The following is a 17,022-nucleotide window of genomic DNA, read 5'->3' on the forward strand; positions in this document are numbered from 1 at the left end:
GATACTGCTACACTTTCGATCTGGATTAACGAGGTAAAAGGGGGTCGTAGCCGTGCTCGTGTAACCCTGGAGAAAAAATTATCAGGCTGCCACACCTCTCCGGACAGCGTACGACAGTGCGTACAAACGAGTTCGTTGTAAAACCGGACCCTCGATGACCGGTAACACCCGACTGTCCAATTAAGGACGCTCGTGAACTTACCTCAGGCTCGATACGAAATTCCAAACACCCAATTTTCCAATACCCCGCGCCAAATCGGTCTTTGAAAATCCCTCTAACGAATCGGATCACCGATAATAGTGTTATACAAAAGGAATCGGTTACTTTGTTTGGAGAAGGTAGATAAGATCTGTAAATTATGCTCGATTACGTGATCGAGTTTCGAAAATAATCGACGAGCAATAAGCATGAATATCGATGAAATTGACTACTTTACTTGCTTGCTTCTTGTTTCCAGTCATGAATTGCAGACATGCGATTGGCCACGTAACGTGGGCTGCCCCGAAGGTGGATCTCCCGGTAAGGAAAACGAAGAAGATCCGCTGTTGGAACGGTGAGTCTTCGTCATTCATAAGAATTTTCCTATTATTATCATTCGTTTCAATTTTTACCGATTGCTGTTAAATAAACTCGATGGTCGCTCGACTATGATTTAATCTTAACAGCAGGCGTTAATGTTTCAATTAAGCTTTCTTATGTCACTACGTGAAAAAAGAGAAGAAAGAAAAAGTTGTCTAGATTTTAATCAAACAACGTCCATCAAAGTGCTCCAGTTACGTGTTAATTCTCTGTTCGCCAGGGGACAAGCGTGTATCCGAAAGGATTAAACGGAAACGTCGGTGAATTTGTTGTATAACGTGGCTGTAGCCTACAATTGAATTCACTCTCCCACTCTCTCTTTCATTTCTTCGAGGTATATTCAACAGCTGTAAGACACGAGTTCCCTTGTGTAAGAAGTTAAGCAACGATCGTTCGTTGCTGGTCGCTCATTAACTTATTGTGCGCGAACATAATCGGGGAGGGAAAAGAAGTTGTTTCTCAACGTCGGTTCCTTACGTCTGTAAGATGTGTCCTTGCCATTACCGGCAACGTGTTTTCACGAAACTAGTTTACTACCAGATCGATCCTTTCTGTCAACCAATTCGTCCCCTCGAATTGCTCCGCTTCCAAAAACGATACCTTCTTGTTTTATTCAAATAAATGTCTGCTCCAACTTCGCCTACCAGGTGTTCAATTAAGTACTCTTATATAAACACCATCAACGAAATTCTGACGAAGAAAAAAACAATTCTAATAAGAGTGCTTTCCCATCGAAGGAATTCACTGTGATCAAGTTGTTTGGCGTAACAGTTTGCGAAATCTACGGGTCTGAAAAGGTCGACGAAACGACCCATAACACGCGGAAACCGACAATTAATCTATCGCAATCCTTTCTCTGAAATTACTCAGGTCAGCAAAGATAGAAACCCTGCAGGAGCAACAACAGCAGCAGCACCATCACCAGCAACACCAGCAGCAGCAACAACAAAGACGCGAACAACAGCAGCAAAGACGTGAACAGCAACAGCAGCAACGTCCCGTTCAGAGGCAACCGATTGCGACGACCACGCCAATTCCTGTTCAGCAGATCACTGAAAAACCGATTCGTCAGAGACAACAGGCTAGGAATTACCACGAGGACGAGTACGAGCCTGCAACGGAAATCGAAAGCGACAGGCAACAACGAGTCTACAGGGGTCAACCGTCCACCATTGGTCAAGTGCAACGAGACAGGGATGGCCTTCGAAGAAACGTGATTTCAGTATGTTTCATTGTTGTAATTATTGTTTTACAGTATGTCTGTAATTTATGTTTTATGTTATATCACAGGAAAGAGAGAAAGAGAGTCTGGTAAGCACGCGTGCCCAAACGGAAGCTCATTACAGGACGCAGGTACCATCTTCAGAATCACCCAGAGTCGCCAAGATCCTGGCATCCACCGCTGCCCCAGTGATCTCCAAGTCTTATTACAACGATCCGGATCAGAATTATCCCTATTACACGATCTACGACGACGACGTGTCCATTTACAAAGACGATGGTAAGCCTCCATTTACCCGAATTTCGTGTCGCGTTGCACCGGAGGCTCCTTCGGTCTTTACGAAGCAAATCGAAGCGATTAATAGCTCATCACCAGCGACGAGTAATCGATTTCCTTCGCGATTCCTTCGTTAGATTACAATCAATACACCGTGAACCAGTCCGTGCCAGTTCAATCGAGCGTCAAGATCAGCGAGGTGAACGCGAAGCAGTATCAAAAGCCGAAGAAGGTCGCGGTGAACGAAGCGGATAAGTACAATCTGAATCAGGACGTCACGGTTCAGGACTATGATATCTACGAGAATCAGGTAGAACGAAAGTTTCTCTAAAGATAGGTCTCTATTTCTAACGAACACTGTCGATCAATTCTATCCTTTTTCTTCTTTTTTTTTTGTTTCACCAAACCACCCAGGCTCAACTGAACAAGAACAAGTTCCGGATAAACGATGGACAGTCGTACAGGTGAGATACTGTTTCTTTATCAATTGAAACGGATGTCTCAATCACGAGAGGAGAAAGAGACCTTCGCCTGGTCTCCTCGACCGTAAAGCGACAAGAAAATTGCCGTTGTAATCGTTTCAATCATCGCCTTGAGCTTTCATCGATCATTCTTAACTATTCTTGTACATTACGTTTTCGTTTCTGAGAAGTGAAAGATAATGTCAACGTATCTTTGTCGCGTGCGTCGAGAATAATTGTTGCTCGATGTTCTGTCAAATTTGATGCATTAATGAATTAACGAAAAATCATTTCTTCCTAGACCAAACGTTCTCAGCCACCCTGTCGTCCACGTGACGACGCCGAACGCCATCGTGGACACGTTCATTCCGTTGACGACGACCACTCAGACTCCGATCACCACCAGCAGGTCTTACACGGTCAATGCACCCAGGTACGGTATCCACGTACGCGACAGCGGTGATTGTCGTCGGTCAGTTTTTTTTTTTTTTCAAATTACGCAACCAACTAGCCGGGAGACGCAGTCGCAAAGATCGCCACGCGGCTACCTAAGCTTTGATCGATATTATTCGAGCGAATCGATTTGTAGGGGGAACGCGACTTTATTTCACGCTTTCTTCGAACGCGTTAAAACGCATGAATTCCCCTTCTATCCGCGGCACGCAACTCTACAGGGTGTCCGTTTTAAATAAGTACAGGTGATATAAAAAATTAATTATATGAAAGTTGTATTCAATTTCTCAACCGAGATACGTTCATTGCATAATAATTTAATCACCATAAGTAGATTCGTCATAATAGACACCCTGTAGACGAATACCTGTTCGGTCAGCTGGGGACCAGGTTTCACGTTTGCGATTTGAAAATCGTCACGCTGTTACTCGTCCCGAGTTTCGCGGAGAAGATTAACGCGTTCCCTGTCGCGTGACATTTAAGTTTATGCCAATCGTTTGCCACCGCAGTTCAAAAGTCACGTCGTAAAACTTAATTACTGGAAAATCACGATTATACGGTATTTGTTATACTCGCAAGAATTACGCGATTTCCGGGGTGCCTTGTTTAAACCTCGGGTCATCGAATCTGAACCGATCTGTGAACTTTGCAAAATCGACAACAGTTAACTTTCCAATTGTCTTCGATCCTCGTCCTCTTTGTTTCGCAACTGAATCTCTCAGTTTCCGCGTCGAAAGAGCAAATGGCCTTGCAAGCGTGTCCATCGACCAAGACCCGATTTCGCTGCTCTCTGTATTCCGTGAAACGAAGCGTTCGCTTTCTCTCCCAACTCCGTTGGACATTTTCCTTTTCCCATTTTTCTCGGTTTTTCCTCTCTTCAATTCTTTTCTGTTTCTTTTCTTGCAGCCGGGGTCGCCCGCAACAGATCCATCGCGGCACAGCACCACCGTAAGTTTGCAACCTTTTTCTTCACCCTTCGCAGCGTTCCAAAAACTACAGATATTTGATTAAAATTGTCGCAGTCGAGATTGCATTTAATACGATCGTGCGAGTCGTTTTCGCGAAGTCTTGTTAGAAAGTCGTACCGCGGTTCGATCGATCTCTTTGCATACGATTAGACGTCCATCACCGTCACTGTATAATTTTCCAATTAACCGGCGAGTGATTGTTAAAACCCTTCATTACGTGCTATCATCATTCAGCATAACGATGAATAGAAAATAGTAACTATAGAGTAATAAAAACAGAAAGAGTATTTCCCTTCGATATTCCGGAAACTTATATGTAGATACCATAAATCGGTATTGTTGTACCATGTTTTCCCATCGCATAGCAAATTACTAGCTTGCAATAGCCGTCGATTAACAATTAACACGGAACTTGTATGAAAAGATAAAATGTAGATAGAGGCTGCGTTGGTTGAAAGCGGATATCCGATCTCGAGATCCATCGGTTCGTATTGTCCCTCGCGGAGGTGAACGAACGTATTAATGCGTCTAGAAAGTTAATTGCGTGCAAGTTGCACACCTGTCGCTGTTTACTAAATCTGTGTTAAATATTGTTAAACGTTGGTAAGAAAAATTCAACGATTTCCAGCGGTAACTAGTTTCATGGTAAACGCCTGGTAACGATGCATATTTCGGGCTTGCAGGCGATCGAGACCAACCTTGAAGCCGTCCACTGAAATCGTGTCGAAAGCACAGGAGTTCATCGACATCTACAGGTATCCAGCAACGAGGCCGTCGCCGATTTATCCGACTCCGCAGGTCGATAAACCGGCAGCCAAGTGTCGCAAGGACGTTTGCTTGCTTCCTGATTGCAGTTGCGGCGGGATAGACATTCCAGGTAAGTTTGTCGCAATCGTACAGTACTCGAATCGGTTAGTCGATTTACTTCCGAATGGCACCGATCGCTAATTGATTCATCCCGAGGATGAACTTTCGACGTCGGTGCCGTTCGAAAGAACATCCGCGGAACAATCGACGTTGCTTTTATTTTGCGTTCATCAAGAGGGACGTAGACTGGGAAAAGTCGAATGGATATCGTAATGAAAAAAGTGATCAGAAACGCGACACGGCTTGTCTGTTGGATGACGCAAGCGGTTCGTGGCACGAATGTTAAGTTTAGTCGATCGGTTTAGCAGCGACTCGTGACTTTCTCCGATTCTAACGTTACGCATTGCCGTACCTACTATCCGCTGGAAAGTGAAACAGATCCGCTTAGCCGGTTGTGATTTCGCACGCGTTGTTGCTCGAAATCGAAAGCTCTGCCACGCGTGAGGAGAATTCGAACGGTATCGCCGGGCGTTTAACAAACCTTAACGGGTTAAGGCTGCACCCGGGACGGGTCGAATAACGATGATAATATTTTCCACGAGCGAGCTAGCTGTAACGTAAGCGATTAAAACGGCCTAGCCGGCGTCTAGAAAGGATTGTGCAACCGCATACCTCGCGTAAATCATCGCGGAAGAATCTGGCGGAGTCGGGTGTCTCTGCTTGCGTGTCGTTTTTAATTAAGCAATGGATCAAGCTCGTTTCTTGCCCGCCGAGAAGATTCCGCTTTTGAGATAAATCTCGAGCATAGGAGCAACCTTGACGTACGTATTATTGATGTCGTGTATCCAGGTGGAATTCAGGCGGATGAAACGCCGCAAATCGTCCTGCTCACGTTCGACGATGCCGTGAACGATCTGAACAAACCGTTGTACGCTGATCTGTTCGAAAACGGACGTAAGAATCCGAACGGGTGTCCGATCTCGGCTACGTTCTACGTGTCGCACGAGTGGACCGATTATAGCCAGGTGCAAAACCTTTACGCGGACGGCCACGAACTGGCATCGCATACGATCTCGTAAGTTGAAGCGGAGGCAAGCAATCGTTCAGCATCGTGCATCCACACGCTACAATTCGTTCGAATTCCACGAGTATGGTAAAATCTACTCAGGTGTCACGAGTTGTTTTCTCGAGATTAACGGAGACAGATTTTACCGTACTCTGATCATCGAACGTTATCGCCTTCGCCTCTCTTCGACTAACGTTCTCCCTCTGAACGCACAATTTTCGATCTCACTCATGTGGGTACTTCTCGAATTCTCTTCCTCGAGAACGTATCGAGGAACTTTTCGGAATTCGAGAACGCTTCGTTACTTCGACGATCCTGTGGGGCGATTCCTAACTACTTTAACGATTCCTAACTATAGGGCAATTTCTATTCGAGCCAAGATCGTAAACTGGAGCAACGCGTATCTTGATCTAATTGTAAGTAAGAAAAAGCTGAGCTCATTTAAAAGTAAAATCCACCGTTCCGACAAGCTGAAAGCCTGGGAACCAATAAGGATAGAAAGGATAACGATGCTATCCGTGAGATGTCTCGTGTACGCGTAGAACTAACAGAGATCTCTTATTGACGTTTCTCCTCCCGTGTTTCCGGAACAAATTGCTCCGCTTCCGTTTCGGATGGTTGTTCCGGTATGTAGAGCAGGGTATCGATCCGAGGATCGTCGAAGATCGCGATAAGACGTAAATCGCGGTACTAGACTGGTGAAACGGGCGCGATCATAGATGACCCTACAGACAGTTTGTGACACGGGTCGCGAAGCAAGTTTCACCTGGCTCGTACCGCACCTGTGCCGTATACTAATGACTTTCGTACTAACCGCAACATTTCTCTTTTCTCGCTCTTCTCTTCTCTCTCGTTCGCATCACTTCTTCATCCCTCGCATTCCCATCACGCACGACACTTTAACGGCTGTTACACACGCATCTACACACGGACACGACACGATTGCAAATCAACCCCCCGACGTAACAAACACACGTTCCTTTCGATCCGTTCGTCCTTTTCCTTCCTACCTTCCGTTTCGATCCTGAAACAGGTGACTACCTCCCGGAGGAGATACCGCAAATCGTTCTCCTCACATTCGACGATTCCGTGAACGACCTGAACAAGGGTCTCTACGCTGATCTATTCGAGAAGGGACGAAAAAATCCGAACGGCTGTCCCATATCGGCCACCTTCTACGTCTCCCACGAGTGGACCGACTACAGCCAGGTCCAAAATCTCTATGCCGCCGGTCATGAGATTGCCTCCCACACGGTTTCGTAAGTACATCGACAAACAGAACATGGACTAGGATCGAAGTAAAAAGAAACAGCGCGTTTTAATTGGTCACCACTTCTCGTTACATTAATCACGAAATTCATTAATCATCGGGGAATCGCGTCGTTACGGTCATAAGTGGTTCACGCTCTGCCATTAACGCCAGCTTGATTCGCCGTTCGATCGGATCCACCATAGTCGCTTATTTCGGATAGACATTAGTGCTTTTCGCAGATTACCGCGGCTCAGGATGCAAGAACCAGCATCGCGTTGCTGAAACCTGTTCTTATGAAACGACACGGACATTCTGATTGATCGAAGAAGATTCTTGTAATTTTCTCCCGAGTTATTTACGAATACAGTGTCGACAGAGACTGCGTTTAGCCGCTAATGTTCGTAGAAGGTGCATGAATCAGTCGAGCGATCGAAGTTCTTGCATTCTGACCTCGCGATCGCTTCTTTCGCCTGCGAATCGAACGGTCAAACGAAAGAAGACTTTTTGAATATAGGCACAGTTTCGGTGAGCAATTCTCTCAGCGAAAATGGGCGCGAGAAGTTGCCGGACAACGTGAAATCCTCTCGGCCTATGGAGGCGTCAAGTTGGAAGACGTCAGGGGAATGAGGGCTCCCTTCTTATCGGTAACATTTCCTTTCTTCCTCTTTCGCTCTTTGTTATCAAGATTTTGAAAAGCAACACGCTTGATTCTAATTAACAGGTCGGAGGTAACAACATGTTCAAAATGCTGTGGGACACTAATTTCACCTACGACTCTTCGATGCCAATTTATGAAAATCGTCCACCGAGTTGGCCCTACACCCTGGACTACAAGCTCTTCCACGACTGTATGATTCCTCCGTGTCCAACCAGGTCTTATCCAGGCTTGTGGGAAGTTCCTATGGTGATGTGGCAAGACTTGAACGGAGGTAGATGTTCCATGGGAGACGCGTGCAGCAACCCACCCACCGCTGATGGGGTTTACAAGATGCTGATCAAGAACTTTGAAAGACACTACACGACCAACAGGTCTCCTACTCTCTCTGGACTTTGAATCGAACGCGTTCAATTGCAAATTAATAAACGAGTGTATTAATTGTTTAGAGCACCGTTTGGACTGTTTTATCACGCCGCTTGGTTCACTCAACCGCACCATAAGGAGGGCTTCATTTCCTTCTTAGACACCATAGTAGCCATGGACGACGTGTGGATAGTGACGAATTGGCAAGCGATTCAATGGGTCAGGAATCCCACGCCACTGGCCCTGTTGCACACCTTTGAACCGTTCGGGTGTAATTACCAGGTATGCAATCGAGAGAACTTGCGTTAGATTTCCGTAGCACGATCTTTAATCTCGATTCATTGTTCTACGTCTATTAGGATCGGCCAAAGAAATGCAACAACCCGAAAGTATGTAATCTTTGGCACAAGAGTGGCGTGAGATACATGAAGACCTGTCAATCGTGTCCAGACATTTATCCGTGGACTGGTAAGACTGGAATACGAAGCAGTCGTATCGACAACGACGTCGACACGCACGAATGATCGAGAAATATCGACGTTCCGTGCGATCGAGGCCCACCCAGCTATAAAGAAGGAGACGAGACGTTTTCCACAGCGATTCCATTCAAATCCCCGTCGTTATTTCTAGCCACGTCGAACGGAATGTTATCCAGGCCGAGTACGCCAACGAAATCAAACTCGAAATCATCTTCTTCCTTCATTTTTCTACGAAAGTAAACGAGTTGCGAAGGAACGATTTGCCACGTGGTGGGTCATCGAGATCATTTAGCAAGAAACTATCGCTGGATCGGATTCGGAGAATCATTCGCGTTTAAGTAAAAGAAATTTCGTCTGTGAAAAACGTTTGTTGCCCGCTGATTGTATATTATATTAATGTACGTCGGTTAAGGGTTAAACGAACGTGTCGAGGATTCAAGCACCGGGTCAAATGAAATTTCTTTGCCATCGGAAGAAACTGATACTTAGGTGTTGTGATACGATAATGGTTGTTTAAAATTGATCAAACAAGGACGAGCATCGTGTCGTTCGATCCTAGCGAACGTGATGCGAGAATTTTTCATTAAAAAAAAGATGATAAGAAACAAATAAATAATATATAAATCGCGAAAGTGGAGATCGATCGATTCTTTGTACTAAAACTCGAGGAATCGATCCGTCCTTCCTTCTTTTTCTTCCTTCGTTTAGCTCGAAACGCGTATCCTTGGCGTACTCGGTCAAATTTCAAGATAGACGAATTTAATTAAGCATATGAGGTATCATTGTCGTGGGTGTGCAAAAGCATATCGTCGGTCGCGAGAGGTTTCCTACGGTCGATCTGGAGGTTCAGCAACACGAGATACGAACCGAAAGAACCGAGAGTGTTTTATTTAACGAGGCACTATCGTGCACACGAGGGGATCGTCGTGTATACTTCTTAGAACGTGAAACTGTAATACGCCTTTAATCAATAAATATTTCGCTACAATTCCTAATTAACGTTCTTTATGTTACATTAAACGGTCGAGTCCGGGACTGGAAGAGGGAACATTATGGTGGACCAAGCGTTCATGCCAAATTTATGAATCTCTTGCCATCGAATTGCGTCTTCCGCACCCACGTGTTCTACCCAATACTGTGCCATATTGTTGAAATTCGCCTCCTTCCATGTCTGTAACAATACCATTTCTATTGATAGATTCTAAATACTTTCAGCGTGAACCAATTACCCTTTTGTTCTGCTCGATCCAAGCAAGTATCATCTTGTTCCCTTGGGACGTGGCACATTTATGAGCCGTGTGTAAATAATTGTGACAAGGTCCCTTTCGACCCCGCAGAAGCTCCATGTATGCTTGCAGTAAATGCAGAAACGGTTTCACGAATTTCGCGTGATTCGATGATTCTTGAACGATTTTAATTAGCGTCTTTATGTTATGCACTCTGTCGAAGAGATCGCTCGATCTCTTGATGTTGATTCGCCGTTTCAATATTAACATATAACATTCGAGACCCTGCGATGAAAGCAATTTTCTTCTTACTCTAATGATGATAATAATCGAAAAAAGGGCAACTGAATTTACCTTGACACAATTATAAATCTGTGAAAAGTTGTCGTAGTTGATTCCCTCGGTATACTCGTCGACATCTTCCACCAACGCTTCATTCACAACCATGTTCCTATAGACATTATTGAAAGACGTGAACAGGATCATTATACGTCCCAATTACTTACATTCTTAATTGCCAGATGGCCAAACAAGTAACCAGTCGAGAGAAACTCTGAGGATCGCGTAACACGCAGCTTTTGAATTTGGAGGCTAATTAGAAAACGCAACTTAAGCAACCACATTGTAACAGCATTGAAAATTCTTACCATAGGTGCTGAGGTAAAAGTTGAAACAAGATCTGTACGACTTCACGATCATGCCAGCATCCAAGATACATTCCAAACAAAGAGCATGGTACCAAGTGATGGCAGAATAATCCGTGTCCTCCTTGGACGAAGCGTAGAGTTCCTGTAATAAATCTGCTGCCTCGTTTAGATGTTTAGTCCAAATCTAAAAAAGATCATAAAATTAGAGGACGATTGATGAGGTAATTGCTGATGAATTACCGTAAGTTCTATCAATAATGGCAGTACATCGAGCTTGATTTTGGTAATGTGTAAAGCGTTGCATATCTTCAGTATTTTAATACCGATCTCTATACCCTCGGACAGCTTTCCCTGTAAGATTCTAGCAACAAGCAAATTACTGACACTCTTCAAATTTCATATAAACTCATTGACATTGAACGACGATACCTGGAGTTGAACATAGTCTGAAACACTGTAGCAGCGACGACGATCGCTTCTGGAGACTTCCAATGAGACTGCTCGTCTATGAGAGTGACCATCAGCTTCTCCAGTGGCTCGATGAACTCGTTACCTTCAAATTTCTGAAATATCTCCAAGGCTGTCAAGTATATTCTTCCCTTTTCCACGAAACCACCTACGCATTCGAATGCAGCTCTAATGCTCTGCAAAATGGTCAGCTTCGCTATTTTAGCTTGATTCTGCAACTGAAGTTAACTCTGTCCGATGAGAAATCGTAAAAATTGTACGCGAACTGTACAGACCATGTAAATGGTTGCCAATCGATGCAAATACACAGCGACTTGAAAATTATAAACTGCCTGCACGCCGGTGATTTTGTTCACATTGTAATTAGGAAAACCTCGCATCCGATGTTTCAATGACTCGACGATCGATCTGTAGCAGACCGCTTTGGCAGTATGCAACAGTTCGGTTCGCATCGATACCGCCTCGATGTAAAATTTACTTGCCTGAGAATAATTTCCATACGCCACGTATGCGTCACCTGCATTCATTCAAGGAATGTTAATAAAGAAGAAACTGTGATGAAAGAAGAACAGTGTACCCATCAGAATCAAAGTTTTCCCTTTATCGGAATCGGAATCAGGAGCTTCGAGAGCCACGTGTTCTTTTATCTTCAATACTTCGAGGTGGGTAATAGCGACTGCAAGAAATTTCGTCGCAAACAACGGCTGAGCAGTTTGGATCAAAGCAGCAGTATACTCTATCATCAACTTCATCAATTTTTCAAAGTCTTCTGCAGACGAATAAAGTAACGAATGTGGCAATTGACGATTATTCTAATGATTTTCTTGGAATACGGCTATTGAAACTTTACTGGAACGCTCGATGTGATGACGGAGTTTCCAAAAAACATAGCTGGTCACTTCGTTACACCGACAATTTCTGTAATTGATGTAGGAGAACTCTTTCAGACGACTATCCCACAAATCGTCAACAGCTGTCCCCGAACTAGAGACGGCCCCTCGTTTCTGCTTTCTCGTGTAGTCGGTCGTGTACCCTTCTTTTCCGGGTTCCGAGCTCACGCCTGAGTCTAATAAATGGAAGAAATTAAAATTCTAATTAACGCAGAGCTGTGTTGATAGGCGAAGTTACCATCGTCATCGAGTTCTATGTGGACGGGCAGAACAGAAATTCTTCGAATGTTAACGTCCTTTTTCTTATCACCTCCGTTGTTCTCCGCTACGAATATGCTTCGTCTCGATTCCATCCCGACCCTGTCGGGCCGATTCCACGAGGTTACTTTTCTGTGCAACAATTCACTGTTCCTCGAAAATCCGTTCGTGCTCTGAGAAGAAGGGAAACGTTCGAAAGCTGCCAGAAAGAATAATAGTAACACTGGTACTTTCGATACCTCCGCCGAGAAAAGGTTTACAAAGCTACCGCCACCGCATGTGCTGCACCTTTGAGCCTCTCGCTCGAAGAAAGTCACAGCTTTCGAGTGATAGTCCTCCTTCTCGTGCGGTGCCAATATATCGTACAATAGCTTCCGATAAGAGCGTCTCGTGAACTCTAGTATCTTACAATAGGCGTAGTGTGGCAAGGTTTTATCCATGAAGATACCTGCTCATAGAGATTCTAATAAAATCGACTGCGGTTTCGAATGAGAATTCTCATTAACTAACGCGATGACTGGCAGTCACAGGTGACCAAATGATGCATATTACTGAAAGTTTTTCGTTTTTTGAATAAATAATACACCGAGTCGTCTGCGTGAAAATACTTCCTCTGAATCATAGCGCACTGGAGGATCCTCAGCCTTATCATCTCTGCCACGGCTATGTATAAAATCCACACGATAATCGTACAAATTTCTTCGAGTATTAATTATTTATACCTTCCTTTTTTCGTGTACAATGGCGAGGAATTGACCATCGCGTTTTCCACCACGTGACGCATGAATACAGTGCCCATTGCTGATGCACACTTGATGAAGTCTTGCTCGTAAGAGTTCATTCTATTGTATATATCGATCCTCAGACCTGACGGTAATAAATTATCAGTGGAAATTAATTTTAACCCTCGATTTAATAAACACCTGTAACGTCGCGATTCGATGCTATGAATCCAGTTGGTCTGTCCGATGTCACACAGATGTTCAAAGAGCTCATTTGCGACCAGTGCAAGGGTGGTGCTAATTCTTCGGGCGTCAGATACGCTGGTATCTTCACCAATAACGAATTATCAGGGAAAACGAGGTCGTATTGACTCACTGCCGTTGGAGAAATGCTGATAAAATTCAGAGCTCGAACTTGTATAGTGGACATCAGGAAAGCTTCGCACCAGCTGATCGCAGTCTTGCCACGTTTTTTAAGAACTCTAAATCAATCGTGATGTCATTAATAAATTATATTGCAAATGATAAAGGATAGACGAGATTCTATACTTCTCAAGACTTTTAGGAATCGCTTGAACATTCAAGAACTGACAAGCGAAGGCTGCGATGTATTTCGAATCCAGCCCCGTCAGGGTTCTGCTCATCAGCCTTTTATCTTGGCAAATACCAGCTTCGATCTGGGTCAAATTATCCCATGAAATTGGTTCCACTAATGTCACCACTAGAACCACGTTTACGTTGCTTAAAGCAACCGCGAAGAACTGCCAGGATAAGAGATCCATGAATTGTACATCGTCCAGGAGAATACACACTCGTCCACTGATCTGAATGATTAAAATTAAGTAAAACGAAGCTATCGTTGAATTCGAGTGTGATATAAACCTTGTGTAATATATGCTCGAAGATTTCGATGGTTTTCGTATGACGTTTCCAATCGGTATCCTCGCAATAACCTTTCGAAAGGGGAAAGCAAACTCGCATGATGCAGTTTAAATAGCAGAAATCATCTGGCTCCAAAATATCGGCCAAATGAGCCGATACAGCCTTTTCACGGTCGTAGATCGTGTGACAGTTTGTTGCATCGAACAACTAAACAATGGAACGATTCATGTTTCTTGATGATTCTTAAAAAATTCAGTACTTCCTTACTTGAATAAAGACATGGTAAAGCACCGCATACGCTTTCTCGTTATAAGACGGGTGCAGAGCAAGCTGAATTACTTTAATTTGTCTATTTCGAACGATGGTAATAAATGCGTCGAGCAATCTCGATTTTCCAGACCTTTCAGGACCCTATAAATATTGTACTCTAAGGGTAATCGTAATTATTCATTTCTCGATGATCGTATTTTAATTAAAACCTCGATAAGCATTCCTGAGTAGCTTCTTCCTACTACACCAATCTCGTCCAAGATATCTTTGAAGTATTCCAGTTCCTGAAACCGATCCAGAATAGGGTAGCAATACTCTAAATTCGACATAGTTTCTTCTTCTCTAAAAGAAACAGGTTTCATTAAAAATATTCAAGCCGGAAACAGATGTACGAAAGCATTATATTACGATGGTGAATTGATAAAGTCATAGACAAAACATTTTCCAAATCTTCTTAACGTTTTTATTCCACGAGAACGAAATTTGTGTTTGCTTAGCAAACTGTCCGAGTAAGCCTCGTAGTCGCAGGATACCTGAAATCATATTTATCTATTAATAAATTGGTAATCGTTAAAGATCATAGTGCAAACCTTGTCGTGTGAAATCAGCATTAAAGAAATGGCTTTATCTACTGGGGTACCAAAAATCATGTACTGCCTTCTAACAGTGTGACCGATTACCCCGCAAAATGCCATACCTATTGCAAATAAATTCAAAATTTATTAAGTTTTTATCGGTTAACAATGATAGGGGAATTACCACTGGACAGGCCAATCGAGACACCTTTGACCCCACCAAGAGACTTTATGTCGTTCATTATTTGCCAGGCAGAAAAGATCGCATTTTTCGCGTTAGACTCGTCATCCTCCTCGTTACGATATTCGCTTACCCCATACGATAAACTAAATAATACGTCTTTGTCGAATAAATTTATCATGTTGATGCATCCAGAATAGTGTTCAATTATGCTGCGATAAAATATGATAATCATCAGGATGTTTCCAACTCGATAGCATAACTAAAAAGAGGGTAAATGAAATAGTAATCTGGAGTGAAATTTTCATATTTGAAAAGAAAACCCGCTTCGGTAAAAATCATTTTTGCGACATCTGATGGCCGAACCCGGAAGCTATTTTAGCGCAAAAAACGGTAGATGGCGCCACTTATCTACGGAGGTTTTTCAATTCAAATTCAAAAAACACGAATTCTTTAACATCGATTTATTCAGAAACTAATCGTTCTACGAAAAAATGTTGCTCGACATTTTTTACGGGTACCAACTTAATAAATATACCTGTACCTTTGAATAGTCTTAAAAGCTTCGTCAACCAGTGATATCAATTCATAAATAGAACACTTGCCTGGAACGATATTAACACTCACCACAGTGACGTTTCTCACTTCGGTAAGGTATTCTAAAGGCTCCTCATTATCAATCTGAGGAAGAAATTCTTGAAAATATGCTCTAAAGAATGAAATATTCATTAACGTACCTCCTTTAAAACTGGTTTTAACATGTAGGTCTTTAAGACATTACCGAGACGTCGTCTATACGCGTCGATTACAGACACCCTCGCTATACAGATCAAGCAATTTTAATTACTTTTACGTGTCATTATTACAAGATCGAAGTATTCACCTCTAAAGGGCATCTCGTTCATTTCAGTGTACATAGACGGCTCTGAGATAGTTTCCGTTACCTCAGTAGTAACAGTAGACCGTCGTCGATGTAGACTTGGAAGTTCTACATTTAGTGTAGTAGAGTGTTTCGGAGGTTCCACGGGTGGTCCAAGTACTTTGATAATCTATCAAATAGGATAATTATTTCGATCCTTGCTTCTCCTACATTCCCTAAAGGGATACGATTCACGACACCTTGACATTGCTCGAGTCCTTGATGACATACTCGTATTGAGTAGGCGCGCAATACTCCCAAGCACTCGTGGATAATACAAGATCACCAGGTAGACAAATTCTCCTGGCAAGTTTCAGTTCTTCGATCGGAGAACCTGCTATTATGTACTGTCTAGCAGAATCACATCCGATTACGGAAAATATCACTTCACCAGTTGCTACTACAACGTCCACTAGGAAATTTGATACAAATCAATCGTTTATAATTTGACTACATCTGATTAATTTTAATTCATTGTACCTTTGGGTGCAAAGATGCTGTTCTTAACAATTCCAACTGCATCTTGAATCTTCTGTCCACATAATATCACGTTGTACACCATTCTTGAGATAAATTCGTTCCTGCTTACCTTCCATACGACTAACAATCCATCTTCTATCACGATTAAAATGTTTCCTTTTACAATTGATTTCTTTTTATCAGAGAATTCAACAACTTACGAGAAAATTTCACCACATCACCCATGCTAGTATATACTTCTTCTATCATAACACCCATATAACGATTAAGTAATTCGAATAAGGCATAACTACCACCGTTATGCGCGCTCGCAAATTTCTCGTAACCATTAAAAAGACGAGTAACGTCAATTAACGCTATTACCGATTTGAATTTTCGAAAACTCTTTTTAGATAAATCAGTTTCGTATATCAGTTCATCGGCTACGAAAGTAGCCATCATTCGGGTGCACATGTCGTCACGATGAGCGTTCAGTGCCTGAATATTTTAATTATCCATTAGATTAACTAAGGAAATGAGAAATTCTTAACAAATTCGAGAAGAATAACCTCTCTCAATGTGACATTCTGACGGTGTTTGAATATCGGACCAATTATGTCTGGAGTCCACGCAACTTTCTGTTCTTCTTCTGAATCCATTTGGATATCTATCAAATATGTTAAATTAAATTCCTTCTACTTTCGCTTGGATCTATTTTTTTATTAGTATTGACTGAAGGTTGCATCGTTTGACCATGGAATCTTATATGCAGGGTGGGAGATTTTTTAAGGGGCGATTCTAGGGACCAAAATAAAACGAAAATCAAGAATGACGAAATAGCGTTTGCAGCTTTGTTTTCCAGTAAAGAGCGCCTGAAACCTGCAACCTGCCCAGCACCGACGAACGTCAGGTCAGCAGGGGTGAGTGCAGTTATAACGGG

General features: G+C 42.9%; 2 protein-coding genes across 4 annotated transcripts in view; one reads left to right on the plus strand and one right to left on the minus strand.

Annotated features, from left to right (window-relative positions):
* The window catches only part of Cda5 (Chitin deacetylase-like 5), a 32,472-nt gene extending 22,905 nt beyond the window's left edge, over positions 1-9,567 (plus strand). The window contains exons 3-15 of one of the 3 annotated variants that reach the window (XM_034330165.2): positions 459-554; positions 1,451-1,802; positions 1,871-2,081; positions 2,216-2,388; positions 2,493-2,542; positions 2,841-2,972; positions 3,899-3,940; positions 4,644-4,837; positions 5,617-5,842; positions 7,600-7,729; positions 7,807-8,114; positions 8,190-8,388; positions 8,466-9,567. In XM_034330165.2, coding sequence (XP_034186056.1) covers positions 459-554; positions 1,451-1,802; positions 1,871-2,081; positions 2,216-2,388; positions 2,493-2,542; positions 2,841-2,972; positions 3,899-3,940; positions 4,644-4,837; positions 5,617-5,842; positions 7,600-7,729; positions 7,807-8,114; positions 8,190-8,388; positions 8,466-8,630 — 2,278 coding nt within the window. In that variant the 3' untranslated portion in view covers positions 8,631-9,567. Of the gene's footprint in view, positions 1-458; positions 555-1,450; positions 1,803-1,870; positions 2,082-2,215; positions 2,389-2,492; positions 2,543-2,840; positions 2,973-3,898; positions 3,941-4,643; positions 4,838-5,616; positions 5,843-6,866; positions 7,093-7,599; positions 7,730-7,806; positions 8,115-8,189; positions 8,389-8,465 lie in introns of all 3 variants that reach the window. The other 2 variants (XM_034330164.2, XM_034330166.2) reach the window with 2 other exon arrangements.
* Positions 9,568-9,600: 33 nt separating this feature from the next.
* On the minus strand, positions 9,601-16,841 carry LOC117607012 (adenylate cyclase type 10). Its single transcript, XM_076690959.1, has 28 exons — positions 16,652-16,841; positions 16,304-16,580; positions 16,104-16,238; positions 15,824-16,035; positions 15,588-15,753; positions 15,442-15,524; positions 15,249-15,385; positions 14,708-14,916; positions 14,539-14,645; positions 14,357-14,481; positions 14,158-14,290; positions 13,946-14,089; positions 13,679-13,885; positions 13,346-13,620; positions 12,998-13,278; positions 12,797-12,941; positions 12,585-12,718; positions 12,055-12,522; positions 11,777-11,992; positions 11,504-11,695; positions 11,202-11,443; positions 10,888-11,144; positions 10,699-10,819; positions 10,459-10,642; positions 10,318-10,402; positions 10,166-10,262; positions 9,815-10,096; positions 9,601-9,756 (listed from the first exon to the last, which is right to left on the minus strand). Exons 1-28 carry the CDS (start codon positions 16,739-16,741, stop codon positions 9,601-9,603), a joined length of 5,160 nt encoding a protein of 1,719 aa, XP_076547074.1. The 5' UTR covers positions 16,742-16,841.
* Positions 16,842-17,022: the final 181 nt, after the last annotated feature.

The sequence above is a fragment of the Osmia lignaria genome, chromosome 2 (assembly GCF_051020975.1).
Source record: "Osmia lignaria lignaria isolate PbOS001 chromosome 2, iyOsmLign1, whole genome shotgun sequence".
NCBI lineage: Eukaryota > Metazoa > Arthropoda > Insecta > Hymenoptera > Megachilidae > Osmia > Osmia lignaria.